Below are 25,577 nucleotides of genomic sequence, written 5' to 3' on the forward strand. Positions count from 1 at the left end.
AATGAACATAACATCCTTCACATGGAACACCATTTCATTAATACTGATCCCCAGTCTTATTGCTGCTTAACTGAAGGCTCTAAAATTCTAACTGTTATGTTGGAAGGTATGCAATGCACTGCAGACTGAGACTGGGAAAGCCAACCTGTGGTTTCAGGCTGTCTTTAAACTTAGGATGCTGGGACTTCAGCAACAGCTGGCAGAGCAGGGTGGGGCTTTAGATCTGTTTATTTTTGAGAAACATTGATAGCATATAGTATTTTCTGTAAGATATGCATCACAACTAATATTCAGTCTGATTTCAGCATTTCATCATAACTGGTCAGTTTCAAAATGTGTTCAGTATGTCTCTGCTGTTGCAAAAGTTTGTTGCATTTCTCAGAATTTCTTGATTTTAGTAATTAAGATCCTTGGGGCTTTTTCTTGTTTATTTTTTTGTTCTTTAGTAGTTTAATGCTGAGTCATCAACTGTTGTAATATGAGGACAAACAGAAAGTACGGATGCAAACCTAAACATTCCTGTTTTATACTCCTAAAATCCTCCTACTTGTGTCTGCATCTGAAAGCATTGAATACACTAGGGTGCAGGCACATGTAGTCAATATCTGCCAAAAAGCACAAGACTGCATTTTCGTGGGGATATCGACTACATGTGCCTGTACCCGAGCATATTAAATGATTTCGTTTTGAATAGTGCCACATGATGCTGATTCTCAGCCTACAGACACACCAGCCTCCTACCTTGCCTACACTTGGAAGCAGTCTCTACCCGGGTGCGGGAAATGTAAAGGCTTGTGTTTTTTGGTTAATATTCATTGTGTCTGTCTGAACCTAGGCAGAGACAATGCTCCCTGGTGCAGGAAAGGTAACAGGCTAGTGCCAACGTAAGCGCTGATTCACTTGGAGCAGATTCTCAGCCTGCGGATAAAAATCAGAAAAGTTGTACATGCAATGGGAAGCATTGCTATGGCCCATGTGCAGGCTACTCGAGAGTATCCATCCAAGAAATTCTACATTGGCTGAGGCAATGCTTCCAGGTGCAGGCACAACTTTTCAGATTATTAAAGTGTCAGAATGGATTCTCAACCTGCACTTACCTGCAGGCTGAGAATCCACCAGGGTTGGAACTAGGGGTAGGCAGAAGAGGCACCTGCCTAAGGTGCAACGGTGGGGGCGCCAGGTGGGTACCTCTTCTTTCACCTACCACTAGTTCTGGGCCTTTCCCCCCACTGCAGTACCTCCCGCCAGTGGCCCTGGCAACCCTGTTGCCCTGTGTGCGTGAATTGTGCACTCGATTGCGCGTGCGGCTAGCTTCAGGGCCGAATTTCAAATCCAGGCGCCCCTAGGCCGCCCCCCATTCGCCCCCGCGCATGCGCGAACAAACCCACCGCCCCCCGCACCGTGCCGACGCAAGCGCGCATGCGCGGGCATTTAAACTCCTATACGGAGCAGTGGGGAGAAGTCCCCATTGCTCTGTATGGGAGCAAAATGTCAAAATTTTGTTGCGGCGGGGTGGCATGCCGCCCCTAAATTTCTGCCGCCCTAGGCCCAGGCCTTTGTTGCCTCGCCACAAATCCGGGCCTGGCTAGCTTGGCCCGGCACTGGAATCCACTCCATGTTGCACTAGCCTTACAGGGCAACAATCTTGCAAGTAATAATGGCAAAAGCTTTTTCTGGGATGGGGTAATATATATATATATATATATATATATAGTAATTACTATATATAGTAATTAAAATGTAGGTAATTAAGTGGCTCATTAGCAATGGGAATTGACTAACAGGGATAATTATCATATAACAGTCATACAGGGATAATTATCATCTTCAAACACAGATGTGCTCCAAGAGAATGCGAACTGAAGGTCCAATTTAGGGCTGCAGGTAACATGGGGCAGTTGCTGGGAAGCAACTTTTATGGGGTTACATTTTACACAGCTGGTTTAGTCTCTGGCAAATTAGGCAACAGCTGGACAGTGACTTGGTAAGTGGTTATAATAAATGAAGAGTCGTTAACATATACTGTATATGGGTATAAATTGCAAGCTCACAGGGCTATGGCTCACCTTCTCTTGGGATTGGTCTTAAGACACTCTTAGAAGCAGTAGCATCTGAAGGACAGTGCACCTAGCAGTGTGCTTCACAGTTTATACTTTTGAAGATGCCTTGCTCTTTCTCAGAGTCGGATTGAGGGGTGCAGGGCCCACTTGGGCTGGCAGCAGAACAATTGGTTTTTCAATTTTTTTTTTTTTAGAAAAGGAAGAAAGATCAACACAGATGCTATATGAACACAAATTTCACTCTTTATCTAATTCATCAGGGGAGGCACTTTTTTAACTGGTGCCTGCAACCCAACAGGAATTAGGGCTCTGGCACACGGGGAGATTAGTCGCCCACAGCAAATCTCCCTGTTCGCAGGCGACTAATCTCCCCGAAATGCCATCCCACCGGCAAAAATGTAAATCGCCGGTTGGATGCGGTGGCACGATTTCAGTGCAAGGCAACTTCCGCGATTTCACTGAAATCGCGCCGCCGCGTATGCCATCCCGCGATCGATTTATCTAATTTAGCATATAAATCTGTCCACAACTTTAGAAATGGAGCCATTACATGTGAGTGATGTTGGTGGTGCAGTGTGACTTGGTTCCTAAAAGGAATTTAAGAAAAACACAGCAAGGGAAATAATGATGTTAATCAATATGATACAAATCCATAGTTTCTTTTAATCTAATTTGAGGCCTATAAGCATAGCCCAAGCACTGCCTTAGCACTGGAACCTGAGGTCCTTGGGACTTAAGTAGCCCAGGGAAAGCAGTCACAATCCCCACACTTACACAGCAGGAGGAAGCTGAGTCTTCTTCCAGTAGGATGCATGGATCCAGTTTGGCTTCCCTTTAATTTTCACTGTAGTTTCAGTTTTAAGAAGCACTGGAGTTGTCCTTCCCTGCGTGCCTAGAGGGCCTTGGCGAAGTGCCATTTGACGAGGAAGCAATATCCTTAAGCAAGGGTATACATTCCGGGAACATCTGTGTAACTGAATGACATATTGAGTCATGCTTCCATAGTTCATTCACAGCAAATCAGCAGAAGAAAAATACTGGACCATGTGTGCAGGTCTCCCAAAGAGTATGTCATGTAGTGTGAATATAGTTTTCCTTTAATATCTAAAGGTGGCCATACACAGGCAGATTTCAGCTGCCGATTCAGGTCCTTTAGACTTATTTAGCAGCTTATCTGCCTGTGTATGAGCACCACTGACAGGCCTACCTGCCTAAAATTGTCCAGGTTTGATTAATCTGTTGGATCCAGGACCGTATTGGCTTGCTGATGCAGTCTTTGGTCCAAAAGCCTATATACCTGCTGTTTTAACTTGATTGTCTAGCCCTTAGGCAAAAGGATCAGATTAGCCTGGTATCGCCCACATTAGGTGGGCATATCGGAGCCAAACGAGCAGATTGCATCATGTGTGGTCACCTTTAGGGAGGTATTTAGTAGGTTTTCCTCACAAGTTTGGGTACAAGTAATGCTAGGCTATTGTTACTTCTCTTTTGGCTTGATCCTGAAGGGCTAATAAAACAGCACTAGAGGGAACAGGCAGAGCAGATTAATTTACAACAAAAGTTATGTAGATTACCATGGTGCTGTACCTTTATGTGTGTACCCGATATTTAATGACAGCAACTGCCTAAGAAAACAATATAACTTGGAATAGCTGACAAAGTAAACAATAATTCAAACCATAAAGGGAGTCCGTATATGTAGGAAAAAGACCATTTCTCCCCCTATTTCCCATACATACACACTTTCATACTGGGCACTTACAAAACAGATAGAAACACTTTGAGTGGTCTCCTCTTAGGTCAGGCTGATGAACCATGGGAGTAAGAAAGACTGTCAAGGCTGTCTTTGGGAATGCACACTGTAGGTCTCTTTTTACATTACCTTATATCTTACATCACTCTTTGCATTGTAAGCTTTTGCTGCTTTCTGTTGTGCTCCCATCAGCCAGTAGTGTAGTAAAGTTCATCTCTTAACCTGTCAGCAGTACTGGCCATTGAAAACACTCTGCTCCTGTTCACCTTCCAGCTAACTTTTAGTATGTTATAGAATATCCTTTTCCTGACAACTTGGTCTTCATTTTTTATATTTTATATTTTTTGAATGATTTGCTTTCTTCTTCTTCTGACTCTTTACAGCTTATAGCTGGGAGTCACTGACCCCAGCAGTCAAAAAACTATTGCTCTGTGAGGCTACAATTTTATTTTCACTGTTACTTTTGGCCATCCTCTATTTAGATTCCTGTCTCTCTTTCCATACTACTGCCTGGTTGCTAGGTTAAACTGGACCCTAGCAACCAGATAGCTACTGAAAGTAAACTTACATTCTACGTTCAGTGTGTATGAGCCCAATAAAAGCAAATCAGCAGTCCATTGAATCCCTTTGCATAAACACCCCCCCCCCCCCCCTTTCCCCAGCTGGAGCTTTTGAGATATAGAGACACTCACAGAAGTTTACTCAAGTGGTTGTTTTGGGGGCTGTGATTTTCTCTGCTGGTGAAAAAATGACTGGAAAAGACACAAATGCAGTTTACGGCTGCCCCATCTGTGCAGAAATTGACAAGAATGACTTCTGCTTGTAAGTTCACTGGCAGATTTCAGGCAGAAAATGCCTTGTGTGACATTATCCTTAGGCTACTCTCTATCCTCTGCCCTTCTCAAGGTCAATAATTTCACACCAAACGGAACAGTAAAGGGTTTCATTATTTTATTTTATTTTTTTACATGTTTTCATAAATGCATTTTATTGTTTGTTGTTTTAGTGGCTTGTTAGTTCATTGTTATCGGTTATAAGCAATAAAAACCATTACAATCCCCCCTAACTATTTATTATATTGAATTTATTTATATAGCACTGCAAAAGTTCTTTACAAGGCGTAACCATAAACAAAGTATAGTTGTTAAAGTAAGAATAAATACTTACATGCTGATAGATTTAATACACAGTTTAGAGGAGGTCCCTGCCTTAAAGAGCTTACAAGTGAATAGTTAAGTCTGTGCTGCATATTTATTTATTTGGTGATTTTTTTTGGTGTCAAATGCAGGGCTCAGGAGTCGGAGTCAGAAGTATCAGAAACTGAGGAGTCGGAGTCAGAGAATTTATCTACCGACTCCACAGCCCTGGTCAAATGAGATTTCACACTTTTATTTAGCCCTGCGGTGCTCCCACAAACCTCTTCATATTTTTTAATTCTTACAATGACTGATGAGTTGGTTATGCGCGATCCATACCAACCCTTCCAGAACTGTGTGTCCTTCCCCATGTGAAAGAACCTCACGAAACGTACTCCAGGCCCATAGCCATGAAACACATGAGACACCTGTGAAGAAAAGGAATGGCAAGTTGGTTTCACTCCTGCAAATGAACATTTACTTCCACCCAGTCCATTTACCTGGTATTAGCAGAGCTTTACTGTTTTTTTTTTTTTTTTTTTTTTTTAAATACAGTGGTACATTATGCACCACTCTGCATAGTATCAATCACACACATCAGCCCCTGCCTGAACATCCCTATCATGTTAGCAAAACAAGAAAGATCACGTGCAACCAGCCAGGTCTGTTATAATCAGGAAACAATCTTTCTAATCTGTTTTAAGAATTACTTTAATAAGAAGTCTGTGATGGCTTTTACAGGTAAACTTAACCTACATCACAGAAAATAAAAACTTTTTGTTTTTACGAAACCCTTAGAAATCAGACCCCTGCATGTCAACTGTTTCTCTGAGAACACATTCACTATGATTTTTCTAAACTTATTAAGCAGCCATGTGTGTACAGAGACAGGTGGGTGCTATATTAACTGTATGGAACTGAATTGTAAGGCAGGGTGTGTGCCATTAGCCTAAGTCTATCTGTGGATGAAGATATAACCTGATTAAGTCACCCAGAATAATAACAGCACCCCAAGGGAATCTACCATCTTTTCCACACTGTGAGGGCAGGGGAACACGGGGAGATTAGTCGCGCCGCAACAAACTAATCTCCCTGCAATGCCATCCCACCGGCTAGAATGTAAATCGCCGGTGGGATGGCATACGCATCGCTGCAATGTCCCGCAGTCATCTGAAGTTGTCTTCAGAGGATTAGTCGCCCGCGACAACAGAGATTTGTTACCCCTGCCCTGAGAGATATTGGTAAACACACAATATTATATCTTATCTCCTGATCTATCCCTATGTTAATTAAATTAAAGCTAGAATAAGTAGAATAATATATTAAGTTGTAATAACTCTTCCTAAATGGTCCTTAGACTTGTGTAGGTGAGTTTCATGTAAGAAATTAACATGTGGTTTATACCGGTTTACAAAAGAGGAGCCTAAACCTTACATATGATTAAAATGAATTTGTTTCATTAGTTGTTTATTAATAAATAAAGGGGCTCCCTACCTCCTGATGGGTGTAAGTATTCTACTGCACATCAGTGCAAGTTTAAACTGACATCAGCCCTGTGGGTCTGTACATATCACTGAATTCACAATAATGGGTTGATTGATTTCTTCACAAAAGACTAATAAAAACATCTAGAGGCCAAATGTTCTTCAAAGACCTTGGAATATTTGCTTGGTTATACCCATAAATACATTTTAAACTTAACGTCTCCCAGACACAGTAGCTCCCCTGGTTTACTCTGCAACAACAACCATGTAAAAAGAGTATAATAGTATAGTATATTGTCACCTTAAAATTTTCAAGAACTTTTTTTAGTGTTTTACCCAAAAGTGTCTGGCTCTGGTAAACTGACCACATGGTGTTCGGGGGGATATTAACATTCTCCATACCTGGTGGTAGATTCCATTGTTCCATTGTGGGATTGGGTCTGGACTGGCTGTGAATTCATCAATACAGTGCTTTCTGTCTTTAGATAGCAACTGAACTTTGATTTCATATACACAGCCACAATCACAACGCCCTGCATACCTAGGGAAATATTACAACTTCAGTCTTACATAAATTGACAGTTAGCCATCATATGTTTACTGTAAGAATGCTTTACTACATAACAGCAGTAGCAGGTATGCTTGCATACTACCAATGTACATTACTTTGCCAAAGTATGAGCACACCACTTCTAATTATTGGAATTGGCTACTTAAACCACATCATTCAATGGCAACACACAAGTGCCCTAACACTTCAACACAAGGGCCCCTTCCACCCCCTGGCCAATTTCTAATATACATAACTTCAAAACAGTACAATGACATGGAAACCCTCATGATTGTTATCCAGCAGGCAGAACTGATGGTACAAACTAATCATGTGTTTAAAGCATTCATGTTCACACCGCATGCTTTGTGTCAACAGTGACATCAACATTGTGACAGGAGTTCCTCATTTAAAAAGCCTTCCGGCTTCTCTGCTGTGCCCCAGTTATTGTGCCTCTCCCTATCAAAGGGGACCTCTCTTTCAGTAAGTAAGTAGGCAAAAAGCAGTCAACTGCATTGTGTGTACTGTAATGTTTATAAACATTACAGTGTATAGGAGCTGATTACTTGGATAGGGTCAGCTAGCAAGGATAGGTGCATGTGGAGAAGACATGGATGTGGATGAGGATGACATTGGTGGATCCAAGGTAGTGGAGGTAAGGAGCTGCTATATTGACAAAAATTTCTGGAGCTAGAAAAATTAAGTATTGGGGGCTTTCCTTATCCAAATTGCTTGGAATGCAATTTTCTTTTATTACACAAAACATTTGGGTGGAGATCTCCTTTAAATGCTTGAAATAAAAATGATTTATTGACACGGACACATTGACAGCAGTGACATACCCTTACAATCCAAAATTTTATAAAAATGAAAATGTTAATTAGAAATATAATCCAGTGTTATTTCATCCTCTAGAGGTCTGGTACATAACTTTTTTAGTCCATAAAAAGTATATATTTTTTAAAAAATGCAGAGATGGCGAAGGGACAATAACAAAGAAACACAGAAAAATCCTTAACAAAATAGCAGAATGAGAAACAGATATATATTCTAAAGTGAAAATTTATGTAGTTTCTAGTAAGGTAACAAACCAATCAGAAATGCAGATTGGAGGCTGTTGGTTGTCCAGGAGATCTTCCCACAGTCCTTCTTTTAACAAGTCTACGTCCTGAGTCTTCTTGCACCATCTGATCAAAGGAAATAGGTGAGAGATATCTTCTTAGTATAGTGGTTTTCAGATTATTTCAGTTCAAGTCTTCTTTTAGGGCTCTGGCACACGGGGAGATTAGTCGCCCACGACAAATCTCCCTTGTCACGGGCGACTAATCTCCCCGAGTTGCCATGACCCGCTATGCCACCGGCGAACATGTAAGTCGCCGGCGGGATGGCACACGCGGCGGCGCGATTTCCCGAAATCGCCGAAAAAGACTCGCAAGGCTTTTTCCGCGATTTCGGGAAATCGTGCCGCCACGTGTGCCATTCCGCCGGCGACTCACATGTTCGCCGGTGGGATGGCGGGTCATGACAACTCGGGGAGATTAGTCGCCCGCGAACATGGAGTTTTGTCGCGGGCGACTAATTTCCCCGTGTGCCAGAGCCCTTAGGGCTCTGGCACACGAGGAAATTAGTTCCTCTCAAGGCAACTTCCGCGATTTCACTGAAATTGCGCCAACGCGTATGGCATTTCAGGGAGATTAGTCGCCCGTGAACAGGGAGATTTGTCGCGGGCGACTAATCTCCCCGTGCGCCAGAGCCCTTAAGTCCAACATTTGTGCAACCTAGTTCCAAAGATGTAAATAAATGTTTACTCCAAATCTGATCTTAACCCTTTCACTGCCAGCCAATTTGGCCATGGCAGAACATTTATTGCCAGACAGTTTTTGAACATTTTGCAGTCTTTCACTTTAGGGGCCTTTTCATGTGCACTTTTAGTTTACCCAGGAAAACAATATTGGTTTTTTTTTTTTCAAGATAACCTTGCAAAATATTCTAGATTTTTTGTGTAATTCCAATTCTGTAACAAGATATAGGATTCTAAATTCTAAAAAAAAAATAAAAATATTTTCCATAATATAAACACATATTTAAGAAACAAATTATTTTATTCTTGAAAATACATATATATAACTCTGGAGCACCATCTTCTGTTTAGACTTCCCAGATGAGGTCTTATGAGGTAAGAAGGAAAAAAAGCAACACAGGTTACACCCTCTATCGTGCCTCAAATTTTTGACATTAATTAGTGACCACTAGACCAAAACTTTGCATTAAAGGTAATACCATACAATATATTTTTTTATTAACACTCTCCAATGTATTTAACAACTATGTCTCCACTGCTGCCAAGTTTCGGCAAAACTGGCTTTCTCTGAGGAAGGTTGTTTAGAGGAAGACAGTTTGGGCGAAACGCGGCAGCGGTGAAGAAAGACACCATGGGGAAACTGCAAACAAATGGACTTGCAAACCAGGAAAAGCGAGTACTGCAGACTGCAAAAGGAGCATAAGCAACAGCAGGAATAAGTAAGGACGGAAAAGTGGGTAGTTGTAGTTCTACCAGAAAAATCTTGCTGTATGCGTCAAGACCAAAGTTTGGAAGACGCACATTCGGATAAGGACACAGTCATTAAACACACTAGAGAGTGTTAAAGGAACAGTAACACCAAAAAATGAAAGTGTTTTAAAGTAATGGAAATATAATGTACTGTGGCCCTGCACTGGTAAAACTGGTGTGTTTGCTTCAGGAACACTACTATAGTTTATATAAATAAGCTGCTGTGTAGCCATGGGGGCAGCCATTCAAGCTGGAAAAAAGGAGAAAAGGCACAGGTTACATAGCAGATAACAGATAAGACACCATTGTTTTCTACAGGGTTTATCTGTTAGCTGCTGTATAACCTGTGCCTTTTCTTCTTTCGAATGGCTGCCCCCATGGCTACACACCAGGGTTTATATAAACTCTAGTAATGTTTCTGAAGCAAACACAAAACTTTTACCAGTGCAGGGCAGCAGTACATTATAGTTTAATTTCTTTAAAATATATACATTTTTTGGTGTTACTGATATGGACATACAGTGGTGTGAAAAACTATTTGCCCCCTTCCTGATTTCTTATTCTTTTGCATGTTTGTCACACAAAATGTTTCTGATCATCAAACACATTTAACTATTAGTCAAAGATAACACAAGTAAACACAAAATGCAGTTTTTAAATGAGGGTTTTTATTATTTAGGGAGAAAAAAAATCCAAACCTACATGGCCCTGTGTGAAAAAGTAATTGCCCCCTGAACCTAATAACTGGTTGGGCCACCCTTAGCAGCAATAACTGCAATCAAGCATTTGCGATAACTTGCAACGAGTCTTTTACAGCGCTCTGGAGGAATTTTGGCCCACTCATCTTTGCAGTATTGTTGTAATTCAGCTTTATTTGAGGGTTTTCTAGCATGAACCGCCTTTTTAAGGTCATGCCACAACATCTCAATAGGATTCAGGTCAGGACTTTGACTAGGCCACTCCAAAGTCTTCATTTTGTTTTTCTTCAGCCATTCAGAGGTGGATTTTCTGGTGTGTTTTGGGTCATTGTCCTGCTGCAGCACCCAAGATCGCTTCAGCTTGAGTTGACGAACAGATGGCCGGACATTCTCCTTCAGGATTTTTTGGTAGACAGTAGAATTCATGGTTCCATCTATCACAGCAAGCCTTCCAGGTCCTGAAGCAGCAAAACAACCCCAGACCATCACACTACCACCACCATATTTTACTGTTGGTATGATGTTCTTTTTCTGAAATGCTGTGTTATTTTTACGCCAGATGTAACGGGACATGCACCTTCCAAAAAGTTCAACTTTTGTCTCGTCGGTCCACAAGGTATTTTCTCAAAAGTCTTGGCAATCATTGAGATGTTTTTTAGCAAAATTGAGACGAGCCATAATGTTCTTTTTGCTTAAAAGTGGTTTGCGCCTTTTTTGCCCAGTGTCTTTCTTGTGGTGGAGTCGTGAACACTGACCTTAATTGAGGCAAGTGAGGCCTGCAGTTCTTTAGATGTTGTCCTGGGGTTTTTTGTGGCCTCTCGGATGAGTTGTCTTTGCGCTCTTGGGGGAATTTTGGTCGGCCGGCCACTCCTGGGAAGGTTCACCACTGTTCCATGTTTTTGCCATTTGTGGATAATGGCTCTCACTGTGGTTCGCTGGAGTCCCAAAGCTTTAGAAATGGCTTTATAACCTTTACCAGACTGATAGATCTCAATTACTTTTGTTCTCATTTGTTCCTGAATTTCTTTGGATCTTGGCATGATGTCTAGCTTTTGAGGTGCTTTTGGGCTACTTCTCTGTGTCAGGTAGCTCCTATTTAAGTGATTTCTTGATTGAAACAGGTGTGGCAGTAATCAGGCCTGGGGGTGACTACAGAAATTGATATTGAAATTGAAAATTGAAATTGATAAACCACAGTTAAGTTATTTTTTAACAAGGGGGGCAATCACTTTTTCACACAGGGCCATGTAGATTTGGAGTTTTTTTTTTCCCTTAATAACGTAAACCTTCATTTAAAAACTGCATTTTGTGTTCAATTATGTTATCTTTGACTAATAGTTAACGGTTTTTGATGAGCAGAAACATTTAAGTGTGACAAACATGCAAAAGAATAAGAAATCAGGAAGGGGGCAAATAGTTTTTCACACCACTGTAGTTGTTAAACACATCGGAGAGTGTTCATACCATACAATATAGTTTTATATTACCTTCAATGCAAAGTTTTGGTGTGGTGGTCACTTATTCAAGGGGAATCCAGAAGAGGTAAAACTGTCTGTCTACTTCAAACTACCAAGTTGAAATGCTTATCGGTTTTTCTTGTTTTTTTTTCAAAGTTTCCAGTCTACAGCATCTTATCATTAGGTGACAACATAAACCCCCCCCCCCCAAATATGAATGCCAGGGGTCCACTGAACAGTTTGTTGCCCAATATATATAGGTTTACCTAAGTATGTAAAATGTAGGGGCCCAAAATGAAAATTCCCCCATATGATCTATGATTTCAGCTCCTGCAAAAACACATTTACATCATTTTATGTGGGATAATGCAGCATCTTATCTCCGAACATACTATTAGGTACCAAAATATGAACGCCAGGGATCCACTGGACAGTTTAACACCCAATGTGTTTAGGTTTACCTAAGTATGTGACATTTAGGCCCTTATAATCTATCATTTCAGCTGTTGCAAAATCAACACATTTATATCAATTTATGTGGGATAAAGCTACAAAAAAGTATGCTCACCCCAGAATGTCATATATTTTTGAAAAGTACACATTCCCTCGAATTCAAAATTGGTACACATGTCTTTTTATTCAAAAGTACCAAGCCACAAAGCTTTCCCTAAATTTGCTGGTTTTTATGACATCACCTCCAAACCTACCACTTTGCAGGATCTTATTTTCTACAGGTCATTAAGTAACCATATAAAACAAACTAAATATGAACCCCAAAGGTGTACTGAACAGTCTAATGCCCACTGTACATAGGTTTCTCAAAGCACATGGCACTTAGAGACCCCAAAATATACCTTGTGCACACTAATTTCATGGCTTACCTTTACCTAATTCATAAACATGCAACAGTTTTATGGTGGGTAAAAGCTGCAAAAAAGCAGGGTGACCCCTGAAAACCATATATTTTTGGAAAGTATACATTCAGGCAAATCAAAAATGGCTGAATATTTCTTTCTATCCCAAACTACCAAATACAAATGCATATCACCCAAAATAGGAATACCAGAATACTGAATATTTTGTTGCCCAATATGCATAGATATACCAAAGTATGTAATATGTACCGGACCCCAAATGAAAATTTGTGCATATGAACTTTCTCAGCTGCCAACTTAAACTGCAAAAAGAGCCGCATGACTGTGTATTATGTATTGGAATACCCCCTAACTGTACTGAAAAACCCAGAAAACTATATATTTTGGAAAGTACACATTCTGACAAATTCAACATGGGTAAAGAAGCCTTTCTACACCAAAGTACCAATCTGCAAATCTTTCCTAAAGTTAGCAGTTTTTATAATTATTCTGAAAATCACCTAAAAATGTCTGACGCATTTTTCTCACACAATGTTTTTACATAAAAAGGCAAATCACCCCAAATAGGAACACCAGAGGTTTAATGAATAGTTTGATGCCCAATATGCTAGATCAGTGCTGTCCAACTTCTACGGTGCCGAGGGCCGGAATTTCTCTAGAATACATGGTGGAGGGCCGCTAATGGAAGCCAGTTTTGACCACTCCCCTTTTTGAAACCACACCCACTTCAAACCACACCTATTTTATCACAATGGTGGTAACACAGCAAAATCCCAAATGCTTGGTCCTTACTGTGGGGATATCAACCATCATTCATTTGTGAAAGAATTATGTCATATTAAGATATACCCTTAAATTCCATATGCCTCCTCCTCCCCTGTGGATAGCAGAGCAACCCCCAGTACATAATTACACACCTTAGGGACCATTTAATGGCTATTTCCAACTGCTAACAAACTCCCACAACAAACCCCTGCCAGGTTCACCTCCCACAAGCAGCATAGAGCAAGCAGAGTATGGCACACACAGGCAGCACTCTGCCTGTCCTATGCTGTCTGTGTGTGCCATACTCTGCCTGTCCTACCCTGCCTATGTGTGCCATACTCTGCCTTCTCTATGCTGCCTCTGTGTACCATACTCTGCCTGCCCTACCCTGACTGTGTGTGCCATACTCTGCCTGCCCTACCCTTCCTGTGTGTGCCATACCCTCCCTGACCTATGCTGCCTGTGTGTGCCATACTCTGCCTGCCCTATGCTGGCTGTATGTGCCATACTCTGCCTACAGTACCTATGTCTGAGGTGTGAAGAAGTGAACAATGGGAGTGATTACAGCCTGAGCCTAAGGTGTGAACACTGCAGGGGGTGAACCATGCAGGTATTAAAAGGTGTGAAAAACACAGGGGATTACATATTTAAACAATACAGAGGGATTACAGCCTGAATCTGAGGTGAGAACCATGCAGGGGGCCAGTTAATCTCAGTACTGATACCATTTAATGCTTACTCAAAGGTAAGCAATCAAAGCAGCCAGACAGGTGGGGGGCCACACAGAGGGGGGGCCCGCGGGCCGCCAGTTGGACAGCACTGTGCTAGATATACCAAAGTATGCCATATGTATGGACGTACATATGGCAAATGCCACCACAGCAGAGAGAAAAAAATTACCCCAGACTGTTTTCATGAAAGAGGAAATCCAGAACTGGGTAACTTTCCTTTGTTACTTCTTTGACTTTAATTACCCTTCAGGCTGGCTTTCCACATATATCTAAGAGAGAAAATAGGCATTCTCCTCAAACTATTTCCTATTTGGCTTTCAGTCTGAGCCCCCATATCCACTGCAACACCACAGTTTGGGAACCATTACTTTGGTATATCTACAACAGTAGATGTCACTATTGACACTTCCAGACTCACTGCGAGTACTATTTCAACTGCGATTTTACACTTTCAATGTTATTAACAATATATATTGATGTATTTATATAACACTTATGTATTGACACTACTGCACTTTATGTATTATTACAATTTGATAAAATTTTATAACAATATGAAGGTATTTTATTGATAAACATATCATATGCTATACTATGGGAACAGAGCTTTTTGGAACTATTTAAAACATTTTTTGTAAGAGTATATATCCTCTTTTTAAAGAAAACATTTCCCTTGATATATTAAAAAAGATTTTTGACTCTATGTTGAAAATGTTCTGTCCCCAATATTTAGATATGGTGCAACTTTCACTATGTGGAATAATATACATTGTGTATTGTTAATGTTATTGGTAACTGCTAGGAGTTACATTTTTGTATAAAGTATTTTTATACTTTATTTTTATACCTTGTTGAAAGTTAGCTAGAAATGACGTTTTCAGCTTTTCTTGATATGCCTGCGACTATTCTGATGCACCACTTTGACTATTTTGACTCGTGACTAATCTGACTCGTGACTATTCTGATGCACCACTGTTTTGACTAGTGACTATTTTGACGCGCAACAATTTGTTTACCACGTCTTTAACACTGACATTAATGGAAGTGACGTCACTCACTCTTTTTGCGCGCTTGCAGTACCAAACGAGGTGTGTCTTATGGGTATTTAAACTTGCATAGAACGCCTGCACATCAGAATCCCCTTGACAAAGGACTGTGTTCCGAAATGTTGGGTTTTTTTCAATCCACACGTGTCTGCATACCATTTGCTGCCTTTTTGTGGTTAGTAGGTGTGCATTGAGTAATTGATTGAATTATATCTACACAGTACCCTAAATATTGGAACCACATTAACGACATACCTAAAGGATGTGACAAAACTAGTTTGGCTATCTGCCACTTCCAGCGGAAAATGGTTATCTTCTACTTTCCAGCCATCTCCACCATCTGTACTTTCCCAGTGCTGTAGACCTTCTGAAGACAAGAGAACATATAATTTTGAAAAACAAAACACTGTTGTTTACTATTCTCCCATGTACTGCCACATGTGCAGTTCCTTACTTTCTCTGGTTGACCAGGGCAAAACAGTGGTGGGGTGCTAAGCAGGTACTTCTATTTCCTACCCCTAGGGGCTGATTTACTAAGACACGAATTCGACGTCTTTACGATTTGTGCGAAAAAACGCGAGTTTTTCGTAGCCATTACGACTTGTGCGAAAAAATGCGAGTTTTTCGTAGCCATTCCGAAAGTTGCGCAAAGTCGCGATTTTTTCGTAGCGTTAAAAACTTGCGCGAAAAGTCGCGCCTTTTTCGTAGCGTTAAAACTTAAAAGGCGCGACGTTTCACGCAAGTTTTAACTCTACGAAAAAATCGCGACTTTTCGCGCAAGTTTTAACGCTATGAAAAAATCGCCAGATTTTGCGCAACTTTCGGAATGGCTACGAAAAACTCGCGTTTTTTTCTCGCAAACCGTATTGGTAACGAAAAAGTCGCGATAATTTCCGAAAAAAACGCAAAATACCGATCATTACGAAAAAAACGCAATCGGACGCATTCGGCCCGTTCGTGGGTTAGTAAATGTGCCCCCTAGTGTATTAGTGAAAATGAGCATTTTGTTTTCAAGCCACATCTAAAGCTAGACCTTGAAAATAAAAAAAATAATTTTGCTGTTGCAGTTGTATTTAAGCAAATTTACTACTACACCAGTTAACCCATAGCAAAATTTTTTTTAACTTGGATGAGAGTGGCTACATTAATTGCCAGTTGGTTGCTACACGTAACTGTGCTGCTCTAGTGTAGCACCTACATTAGTAAATTATGGAGATCTGGGGGACAGTAGCAGACACAGGGGGCTAGATCCCACCAACTCGCAGCTTGGATCACTCAGAAAAATCACTATACTAGCAGTCGAACTTAAGTACTTAAACGACAAGTAAACCCCACACACAAAAATGTAATCAGTGAACAGCCTCTTTGAAATATTTCAATACCTGCCACTCTGGTTGTCAGAGGTTAATAGTAAGGCTGCAACATCCCCTTAATCACTTAGATTTCCTTCTCCTCCTGTAACCCACTTGCCCCCTCCCTCAGGAATTTGCTTTGACTTCTGGCTTGTGGGCATGCTCAGTTGTTCTAAACTCAGATTACTAAACACGCCCTCCAGTCTAGCAGCCAGTGAAGAGATGGCATTGCTGGTTCCCATAGAAACTCAGCTCTAGCTGTCTGCTTCAGTTTTTTTTTTCTCCTTTCTCTCCTGAGCTCAGCTCAAACAAAGCAGAACTTTTATCAGACACTTCTGCCTGTGTGAGCCTGTATTCTTGATGAAATGTATGCTGAATAAGGGTCTGTATGTGTGTATGCTGTTTGCAGATTTAAATGTATCTGATTATGTATCAGAGGAAAAATGGCCACCGGGTGAAAGCTGCTATTTGCTTAAGGAAAATGTGATGGTGCTGGCAAACGGAGGGGATATATGCAGTACAAATGATGCCATTTGGGTGGGGGAAACATGCCAAATTGATATACATTGTAGGTAAATGTAGGCTTTACATGTCCTTTAAATCAGGACTCAAAGGTTATTCAAAAGTTTTTACAAAACTACAGAATGAACCATTTCTCATATATGACATTTGCTGAAAATAAATAGTTCATTAGTAGTACTCGTTGGACAGATCCAAAAAAATATTTTTACTTTGTGGGGTTATTGGACCTTTAAATTCCTACTCTTTGTGGATTTAACAATTTTTCTTTCCTTCTCTTAGCACACTGAATATATCAGATGGCCTAACCTACCAGTACCACATGGGTTCCGAATCAGATTCCGTAAGAATGGCTTTTTCAGATACAGTCTCTGCCAGTTCATGTTTGGGATGCTCAGAGCACTATTAAAAACCTCTTTTCTCCACTCTTGCTGGCATTTAATCTTCCATAGTGTAGGGGAGTCCACAAGTTGCTTCCAGCGTTTGCTCACCAGTCTGCAGCTCTTTAACAGATCCCGGGAAGGCACAAAGCTTAGTATTACAAGGAGAACATCATCTGGGAAAGGTTCCAAATCCATTACATGCTGTGAGCTGGAAGCACCCATAATGCAGAAAGCCAAAGACAGGATTGAATACAAGGCAAATTGACTTTGTGTTAAAGCCTACAATAAACCAGGCACATTCTGTGGAGAGAAAAAAAACAGGTTTACATACTTTGTAACCTCTGGGGATCATGTATAAACTCTGGCCAAATTTGCCCATGGGCAGTAACCCATAGCAACCGACCAGTGATTGGCTTTTTTTTAGCCTACTGTTGGTTGTACGATGCAATCACATATTTGATTGGTTGCCATTGGTTACTGCTCAGGTGCAGATTTGCCCAGTGTTTATAAATGCGCCCCTCTGTGTTTTGTAGATTCTGTATTCATAAAAACAACAAAGGTGCAGCTAATTTATAAAAAGCCTTACTGCCTGCTAAAGTTACCCACATAGAAACTAGCTGAAAGATATGCCATGAAATATATGGGAAATAAAGACTTTGAAAATACATATCTACACTTGCACTTTTATAATTTCCTCTGGTTTCTCCTCTTATTTCGTTGTAGTTTGACTGCAGCCGTAGCTCATTTGAAATTAGCCTGTGAAAGATCGAGCTGCTCTCAGCCCAGCTAGACATAAGAAAAATAGTGCTGCTCCCTTTGCTCTCTATCCCCTTCGTGAGAAGCAGGTACCGCTGGGCTGGGTGTGGCATTGGGGGACTTGCCTGTCCGGATTTTCATGCCAGTGACACATTCCATTAGAATGTGTCAGTATTCCTTTAAAGAGGTGGCTCACCTTCATACAAATATAACATATGTGCCAAATGATATACAGCAGGGGTGGCCAAGACATCGATCGTGGTCCCCCAGTCAATCCTCCGTGGATTTTTGGTGGATTGCGTCTAAGACAGGGGATGCGGAAGTGCGCTGCGTTTATTGGGTATGCGTACGTACACTGCATCACGTACAGAAAAAAAGGAAATTCATTTTAAAAATTAGAATTATTTGCTTATAATGGAGTCTATGGGAGATAGCCTTTAAGTAATTCTAAGCTTTCTGGATAACAGGTTTCCAGATAATGGATCCCATACCTGTATTTTCATTAAAACATATCAACCATTTTTAAGATAATATCCTGTATGTTAAAGTTAATGTTTCTCTCAGTGACAAATCCAGCTGTATGCTCTTGTCATAGGGAGTCTTCCTTGTACTACTTGGTGTTGCTCTAAACCAAAATAATGCACCATAGGGTAGTAAAGAATCATATGGTACTGTGCATGTACATACCTTTCATTGGTGCTATCACTCTGCTGCAGCAGAGACAAAGCTTTCTAAGAATGCACAGAGAAGCAGGAACCAGTGTATAGCAGCAGCTTTCTTTCTGTGCCCATACATAACTGCCTGACTCACTGTACATTCCCAGAATCTTCTACTCCACAACCAGATTACCCAAATCCCTAATGGGGTACCCATACCTCAGAGCCCTATGCCCAATGGTGTAGTAAGCTGCATCATTTCCATCAGAGCCAGTTACTAAGCTGCAGCATACTCACTGAAAGCCAAGTCAATCAGTATACTGCATTGCAGTGGAGAATAGCATTACCAAAGCAACTGAGAATTTTAATGTATGCATGTTACAGGGATGCCCTGATTTATTTAAATTATAATCTGCCCAGCCCTAATAGATGGGGTTTCTACTGGGTCCCTGAATCTTTATGTAATCTTGTAATCATAGTATAGTCTCTGACAGAAAAGACTGCACTGCATTGCACTGGACCCTCAGTTACCATAGTTTTGGCAATAGAGTTGTGGAGGGGCCCCAGCATATAAAAATAGGTGTGCATTTCCTTTAAATGCAGGGGCTCCTATCAACTAAAAGTGTGCTTAACAATTAAACTATCTGTGCTGCAACATAAGGATTCAAAAAGCTTTTTAAGAGGGGCCATCACAAGAAATAATTCCAAATTCTATTCCACTTTACTAGTCAGGAAAATAAACTTACTTATGCTATTTAAGTAAATCCACAATCAATGCAGGCATGATTTTGTGAAATCAGTTGTTAAGACAAGTTTAGCATCATCTCAAAATCTTGTATATGTGCAAGAAAGAGGACTTGATAGTCATGTCCAGGCTACAAAATTATAGTCAGTGAGGGGAAAGTAGTGGACAGTGTCATCTAATAAGTGCTGAATGGAAAATAAAAGTTATTGCTCTGCCAGAAGTATAGAGGAGGGAAGGCAGGCAATATATGATTGACAGCTGAGATGTTTAAATAACTTTATAACAGGTATAGCCCTTAAAAAAAAAAGGAAAAATAATTTGAGTTTCAAGTTTATTTTAAAAGAACTTTTATTATACAGCCTTTAATGTCCCCTAACCCCTGTAGATTGTAACCTCTTGGGAGCAGGACCCTATGATCCTATAGTTACTCTGTATGCCCTTGTTTGTCAAACTTTTTAAGATCCCAGTTTGTTTAAATTTATTGTGAAGTGCTGTGTAATTTGCTGGCGCTATATAAATAAAAGATGATGATGATGGTCTGGGTGACAGGTTCCCTTTAATCCAAGGCACACAACGCAGGAAATGGTTCCATGTACTAGTTCAGCGTTTTTCAACCACTGTTCCGCGGCACACTAGTGTGCCGCGAGATGTTGCCTGGTATGCCATAGGCAGGGCACCAATGTACTAGGGGGGCACTGCTCTTGGCACCAATGTACTAGGGGGGCACTGCTGCTGGGCACCAATGTACTAGGGGGCACTGCTGCTGGGCACCAATGTACTAGGGGGGCACTGCTGCTGGGCACAGAGTTAAATTTTTTAACATTTTCTAATGGTGGTGTGCCTCGTGATTTTTTTCATGAAACAAGTGTGCCTTTGCCCAAAAAAGGTTGAAAAACACTGTACTAGTTAGTAGTAGAATGAGAAACAAGGTGGGACTGGGCGGGGCCACAGGACCAACAAACTCCAACGAATACCTTTTGCTTCGCTTCTGCGGCTGTAGGAACCCGGAAGCTCCCCCATCACGCAGCTACCCGCACCATAGCAAGAGCAAGGCCTCCCGGCTTCCGCCAGTCGTCACTGTAATAACTGTTTCTTACTCCAGTTTGTCCTATGTGCGCAACTAATGGCCCCACTGCCTGTATAATATTCCTATAATTACTAAAAGTGAATGTCTCCTTCCGGCTTGTTACACGCCTACTTCGGAATCAGTTCCACTCACAGGAAGTGTGACCCGGAAGTATATTTACATGCGGCATGTGAGGTGATCAAGGTGACAGGAGATGCCTTTATTGGTCTGAGGGGTCCCACTGTGACAAGGTATATTTCTGTTCTGGGGGGTTTAGTAGAGCCCATTATACACTTCACATGCTGCGTCTCCTGTGATGTCTTGTTAGAGTCAGTCTGGTGGGTCGCTTTATTCCATGAAGGAATGGCTGTATTGGAGCATTTTGTGGCACCGCAGCGGGTCAATCGTTTTGATTGCCATTTCAGAAAATAGTTTGCCAGATGATGCTGAGAACTGTAGCTGCCTAACAATGTGCCAATGAGTAGTAGCTGAGTATGATCCACAAACAAGCTCCCTTTTTAAAAAAAAAAGCAAATATAGGGTGCAATACATATAGGGTACAATACTGTTCTTTAGGTTACTATACTGTTCTTTAGGTTACTATACTGTTCTTTAGGGTACAATACTGTTCTTTAGGGTACAATACTGTTCTTTAGGTTACTATACTGTTCTTTAGGTTACTATACTGTTCTTTAGGTTACTATACTGTTCTTTAGGTTACTATATGTTCTTTAGGTTACTATACTGTTCTTTAGGTTACTATATGTTCTTTAGGTTACAATACTGTTCTTTAGGTTACTATATGTTCTTTAGGTTACTATATGTTCTTTAGGTTACTATATGTTCTTTAGGTTACAATACTGTTCTTTAGGTTACTATACTGTTCTTTAGGTTACAATACTGTCCAAGGAAAGCTGAATTTAAGTAAGCGGGTGTCGTTCTCCATCATGAAATCCACCAGCTGTTTGAGGTTGCCATCTTTTCTGGATTAGGAAGTAATTGCCTCTTTCATTTCAGGCTTTTCATTGGTGCTAGTGATCACTGTGCTGCAGCAGAGACGAAGCTTTCTATGAATGCACAGAGAAGCAGGAGCCAGTGTATAGCAGCAGCTTTCTTTCTGTGCCCATACATAACTGCCTGACTCACTGTACATTCCCAGAATCTTCTACTCCACAACCAGATTACCCAAATCCCTAATGGGCTACCCATACCTCAGAGCCCTATGGCCAATGGTGTAGTAAGCTGCATCATTTCCATCAGAGCCAGTTACTAAGCTGGAGCATACTCACTGAAAGCCAAGTAAATCAGTATACTGCACAAGCAATTAAGCTTAAAGGAGAATGCAAGTCAAAATGTAAAAAGCATACTGCCCAATAGTCCTCCTATTGTTTAGTAAAAATGCCACACTTTTGTCTCATCTAATTAAATATTTACTCAGTCACACTTACTTCACATTTTCTAGAACAGGCAGCCATCTCTAAAAAGGTATTCTCCCTTCCTTTCCCTCCTTGCTTCATACTGCACATGTGTTTCATTCCCTCCCCCCCTACCCTCTGCCAGATCTGCTTCTGATTGGCTGGTGGGTATGTGTAGCTCAGAACAGGAGACCGGATCAAGTTACACACATGCTCAGAGAATAGGAAGGCTGCCGCTGGCACCTACAGGAAGGGAAGAGAGATTTCAGTGATGTCACTGTAGTCTTCCCACTGCTGTAAGCTGCCAGCACCATATCTCAGATCTGGGAATTTAGATATGCAGTAAGTACTTAAAAAGAATGCCTTTAGACTTACTTTTAATTTATATTAACCTTTCATTGTCCTTTAAGTCCCTTTTTAAAAAAAGCAAATATAGGTTACAATACCCATAGGTTACAGTACTATCCAAGGAAAGCTGGGTGTCGTTCTCCACCATGAAATCCATCAGCTCTTTGAGGTTGCCATCTTTTCTGGATTAAAAATGCTGCCTATATTTTTATTGTCCTTCCCTGTTAATAACTTTGACTTCAGGCATACTTTTTTTTTTAAAAAGGGCTCTACTGGAAACATTAACCAATATTTTGGAGCTTTCTGCAGAATAGGTGTCCAGATCATAGATATCATGTCTGTACTATGTATAAACCACATGACATTTTCGTAAGCTGTGGGTATAACCAAAAATACACGCTGGCACTTAAACTGGACTACAGAAAAAAACATGCTTAGAGAAAAAAAGTTTATTCCAGTATATGATAGAATCCTTGCAATATACGGTACATTAATTAGAAAATATGCAGCCTTTTCATGATGATGATAATAATAATATGGTTTGGAACAGTTACCTAAGCCTAGCCCCCTGCTGATCTGGCTGACTACTTTGAGACTGAAAAAAAAAAAAAAAAAAATTCAACTGTATTTGACTGTCCTCAGCCTGCCTTCAGCCTTTATCCTCCAAATCCCACAATTCCTTGCACTTGCAATTTCAATAAGGAAATGAACTTTGCAGTGCAGTGCATTGCATTGTGGGTTATGTAGTTCCTGCATGATGTCTGTAAGCTGTGGAGAAGTTGTTACAATTTGTAACATTAATGTTTTAGTTCCCCCCTGCCAGGATATCAAATGATGCAGAAAGAGAAGAACTGTTTTTTGTAGCTGGATTTCAGCATATAAAAATTGTATTCACACTTTCTGATGGAATAGATTACAGTGATCAATATATTAGGGGTTTCTCTTGTGTTAGGCTCTAATTTTGCTTGAGTTTTCCTTTATGTCATGATGTCAGTTCGTATTTAGGGCCCCCACTTCCAGATTTCATGGTGTCACTTTGAGATCACGAGACTCATATTGGGGGGGGGGGGGTGTCTGATCATGCTAATACTGTGTTTGACCCATCAGTTTCCATTTGTTGGGTCCTATATATTTTAAAAGTATAATTTCCTTTCCTAAAATCCAGTTGCATGTAGTATTTTTTTCTTACAGATGCAGTAGTATTTTGAGTTACATTTGAATGTAGTAGCAGGGAAGAGCAACGTGCTCACACTTGTTTTATAGTTGTATCAAGCTAGAGATTAATGTACATGAGATCTAAGTAATATGCCAATTCTTTATTTCTGTGTCTATGTATTATTTATGGTACAATTTACGTTGCAGGTAACATCAGCTTTCTTCAGAATGTCATCCACTGTAATCCAGAGCTTTGCCTCTACAGCTGTCAGATCAGGTACATTCCTTCTAGCAGTGCTATCCTGCTATGCGTAATGAATTCTGCTTTGATTCCATATTAGTTTAGGGAATAATCAAAGACTTCTGATTAAACTATTGCTCTATGAGGCTACAATTTTATTGTTATTGTTACGGCATATTTTTTTATTCAGGCCTCCTATTCATATTCCAGTCTCTTGGGTAATTTGAACCCTAGCAACCAAATAATTGCAAAAGTTCTATATTGGAGAGTTTCTTAGCAAAAAGTCTAATAATTAATAAAACACATAATAAAAATGAAGATCATTTGCAGATCGTCTAAGAATATTATTCTCTATCATACTAAAAGTTAACTCAAAGTTGAACAACCCATTTAGCTTTTAATTTTAAGAGAATTAATTTTTAATACCATATTTTGGCTGTCTCTCTTCAGGTTTCATCCCATTCTCTAGGGTTCTTGCCCAGTGGATGTTCCGGGCCTCCACACCATGCAGCTCGCATAGCATGGCCACCCTGAACCAGATGCATCGTGCAGGCAAGCCCAAGCCTGATCCTCCTAAATTGGGTCCCACCTTTGGCTGCCCGCAGCTCAAGGGTGTGGTTTTAAAGACCATGATCCGAAAGCCCAAGAAACCAAACTCTGCCAACCGCAAATGTGCTCGTGTTCGGCTCAGCAATGGCAAAGAAGTGATTTGCTTTATACCTGGAGAGGGGCACAACCTGCAGGAACATAACATTGTCTTGGTGGAGGGGGGTCGCACTCAGGACCTGCCGGGGGTGAAGCTCAAGATTGTCAGAGGCAAATATGACTGTGCACATGTCAAGAAGAAGAAATAATGTTTAATTTTGCTGACCACACCATCCTCATTTTGTTCCAAATAAACATTATTCCTATACAGCAGGGTCCCAAACCTTTTTTTTTTAAAAAAAAGTTAGGGGCAAGGCAAGCATGAAACCTTCCTAGGGGGTGCCCAATAAGTGCTGTGATTGGTGATTTGGACAGGCAGACTACAGGAAGCTCTGTGTGGCAGTGCACATGGTTTGTATGCCTCCAAGTCAGAAATTGAAAAATGTGCACCAGCTCTAAGGCCCCTGGGAGCAACATCAATGGGATGGTGAGCAACATGTTGCGCACAAGCCACTGGTTGGGGATCACTGCTCTACATTGTTAAAATAAGGCTCTACTTTAAGTGGACATTTTATGGACATTTCTCTAGAAAAAGCATTACTTTTCTCTGGAAAAGATTTGAAGATTATTTAGCATTAAAAATTAAAACTGCTTTATTAATCCCAACTTTACATTTTCAACTGATAGAGACAAAATCCCATTTACTTCTAAGTGTGCTGTTTTTAAATATTGCTTGCTTTGAATAGAATTTTTTTTTTTTACTGGGGTTTACGATATATCACTTAAAAACTTATAATTGATTTATCAAAATGTGAGTTTAGAGCTTAATACATTAAAAAAACCTTGCCTAAATTCTATTAATTCCTATGGGATTTTTGGAAACATATTTATCAAATGGTGAGTGACCAAAGTCCATCAAGCTCAACCCCTCCAAATGAACCCCAAAACTGCACTGCATATACAAGGTGAGGCCTTACCTGGGACCTTTTTTTATGCAAGACAGTAAATTATTTGCTGTAGTAGCCAAGGAATGACACTGTCTAGAATTGGACAACTGGTTATCTACAATTATTTTAATTAAAGGGGTAGTTCACCTTTAACTTTTAATATGTTATAGATTGGCCAATTCCATGCAGCATTTCAGTTGGTCTTTATTTTGTATTTCTTATATTTTATAGTTTTTGAATTAT

The 25,577-nt window shown here is 40.5% G+C and overlaps 2 protein-coding genes across 5 annotated transcripts; one reads left to right on the plus strand and one right to left on the minus strand.

The window, feature by feature from the left end:
* Nucleotides 1–4,748: 4,748 nt before the first annotated feature.
* fbxo27 (F-box protein 27) lies at nucleotides 4,749–20,844 on the minus strand. 3 transcript variants are annotated; one of them, XM_031890538.1, is made up of 7 exons: nucleotides 20,492–20,844; nucleotides 17,291–17,660; nucleotides 15,362–15,473; nucleotides 8,075–8,170; nucleotides 6,836–6,974; nucleotides 5,189–5,377; nucleotides 4,877–5,098 (listed from the first exon to the last, which is right to left on the minus strand). In XM_031890538.1, exons 2-7 carry the CDS (start codon nucleotides 17,580–17,582, stop codon nucleotides 5,069–5,071), a joined length of 858 nt encoding a protein of 285 aa, XP_031746398.1. In that variant the 5' UTR covers nucleotides 17,583–17,660; nucleotides 20,492–20,844; the 3' UTR covers nucleotides 4,877–5,068. The 3 variants fall into 3 exon arrangements, with proteins under 3 accessions (XP_031746397.1, NP_001072282.1, XP_031746398.1); XM_031890537.1 differs by lacking the exon at nucleotides 20,492–20,844 and adding an exon at nucleotides 18,037–18,251 and having other exon boundaries at nucleotides 4,749–5,377; NM_001078814.1 differs by having other exon boundaries at nucleotides 4,750–5,377; nucleotides 20,492–20,651.
* Nucleotides 20,420–25,244, plus strand: mrps12 (mitochondrial ribosomal protein S12). Of its 2 annotated transcripts, none has more exons than XM_018096287.2 (3): nucleotides 20,420–20,596; nucleotides 23,709–23,778; nucleotides 24,193–25,244. In XM_018096287.2, the coding sequence occupies exons 1-3, from the start codon at nucleotides 20,435–20,437 to the stop codon at nucleotides 24,594–24,596; spliced, it is 636 nt and encodes a 211-aa protein (XP_017951776.2). In that variant the 5' UTR covers nucleotides 20,420–20,434; the 3' UTR covers nucleotides 24,597–25,244.
* The last annotated feature ends 333 nt before the right edge of the window (nucleotides 25,245–25,577 follow it).

The sequence above is a fragment of the Xenopus tropicalis genome, chromosome 8 (genome assembly GCF_000004195.4).
Source record: "Xenopus tropicalis strain Nigerian chromosome 8, UCB_Xtro_10.0, whole genome shotgun sequence".
Lineage (NCBI taxonomy): Eukaryota > Metazoa > Chordata > Amphibia > Anura > Pipidae > Xenopus > Xenopus tropicalis.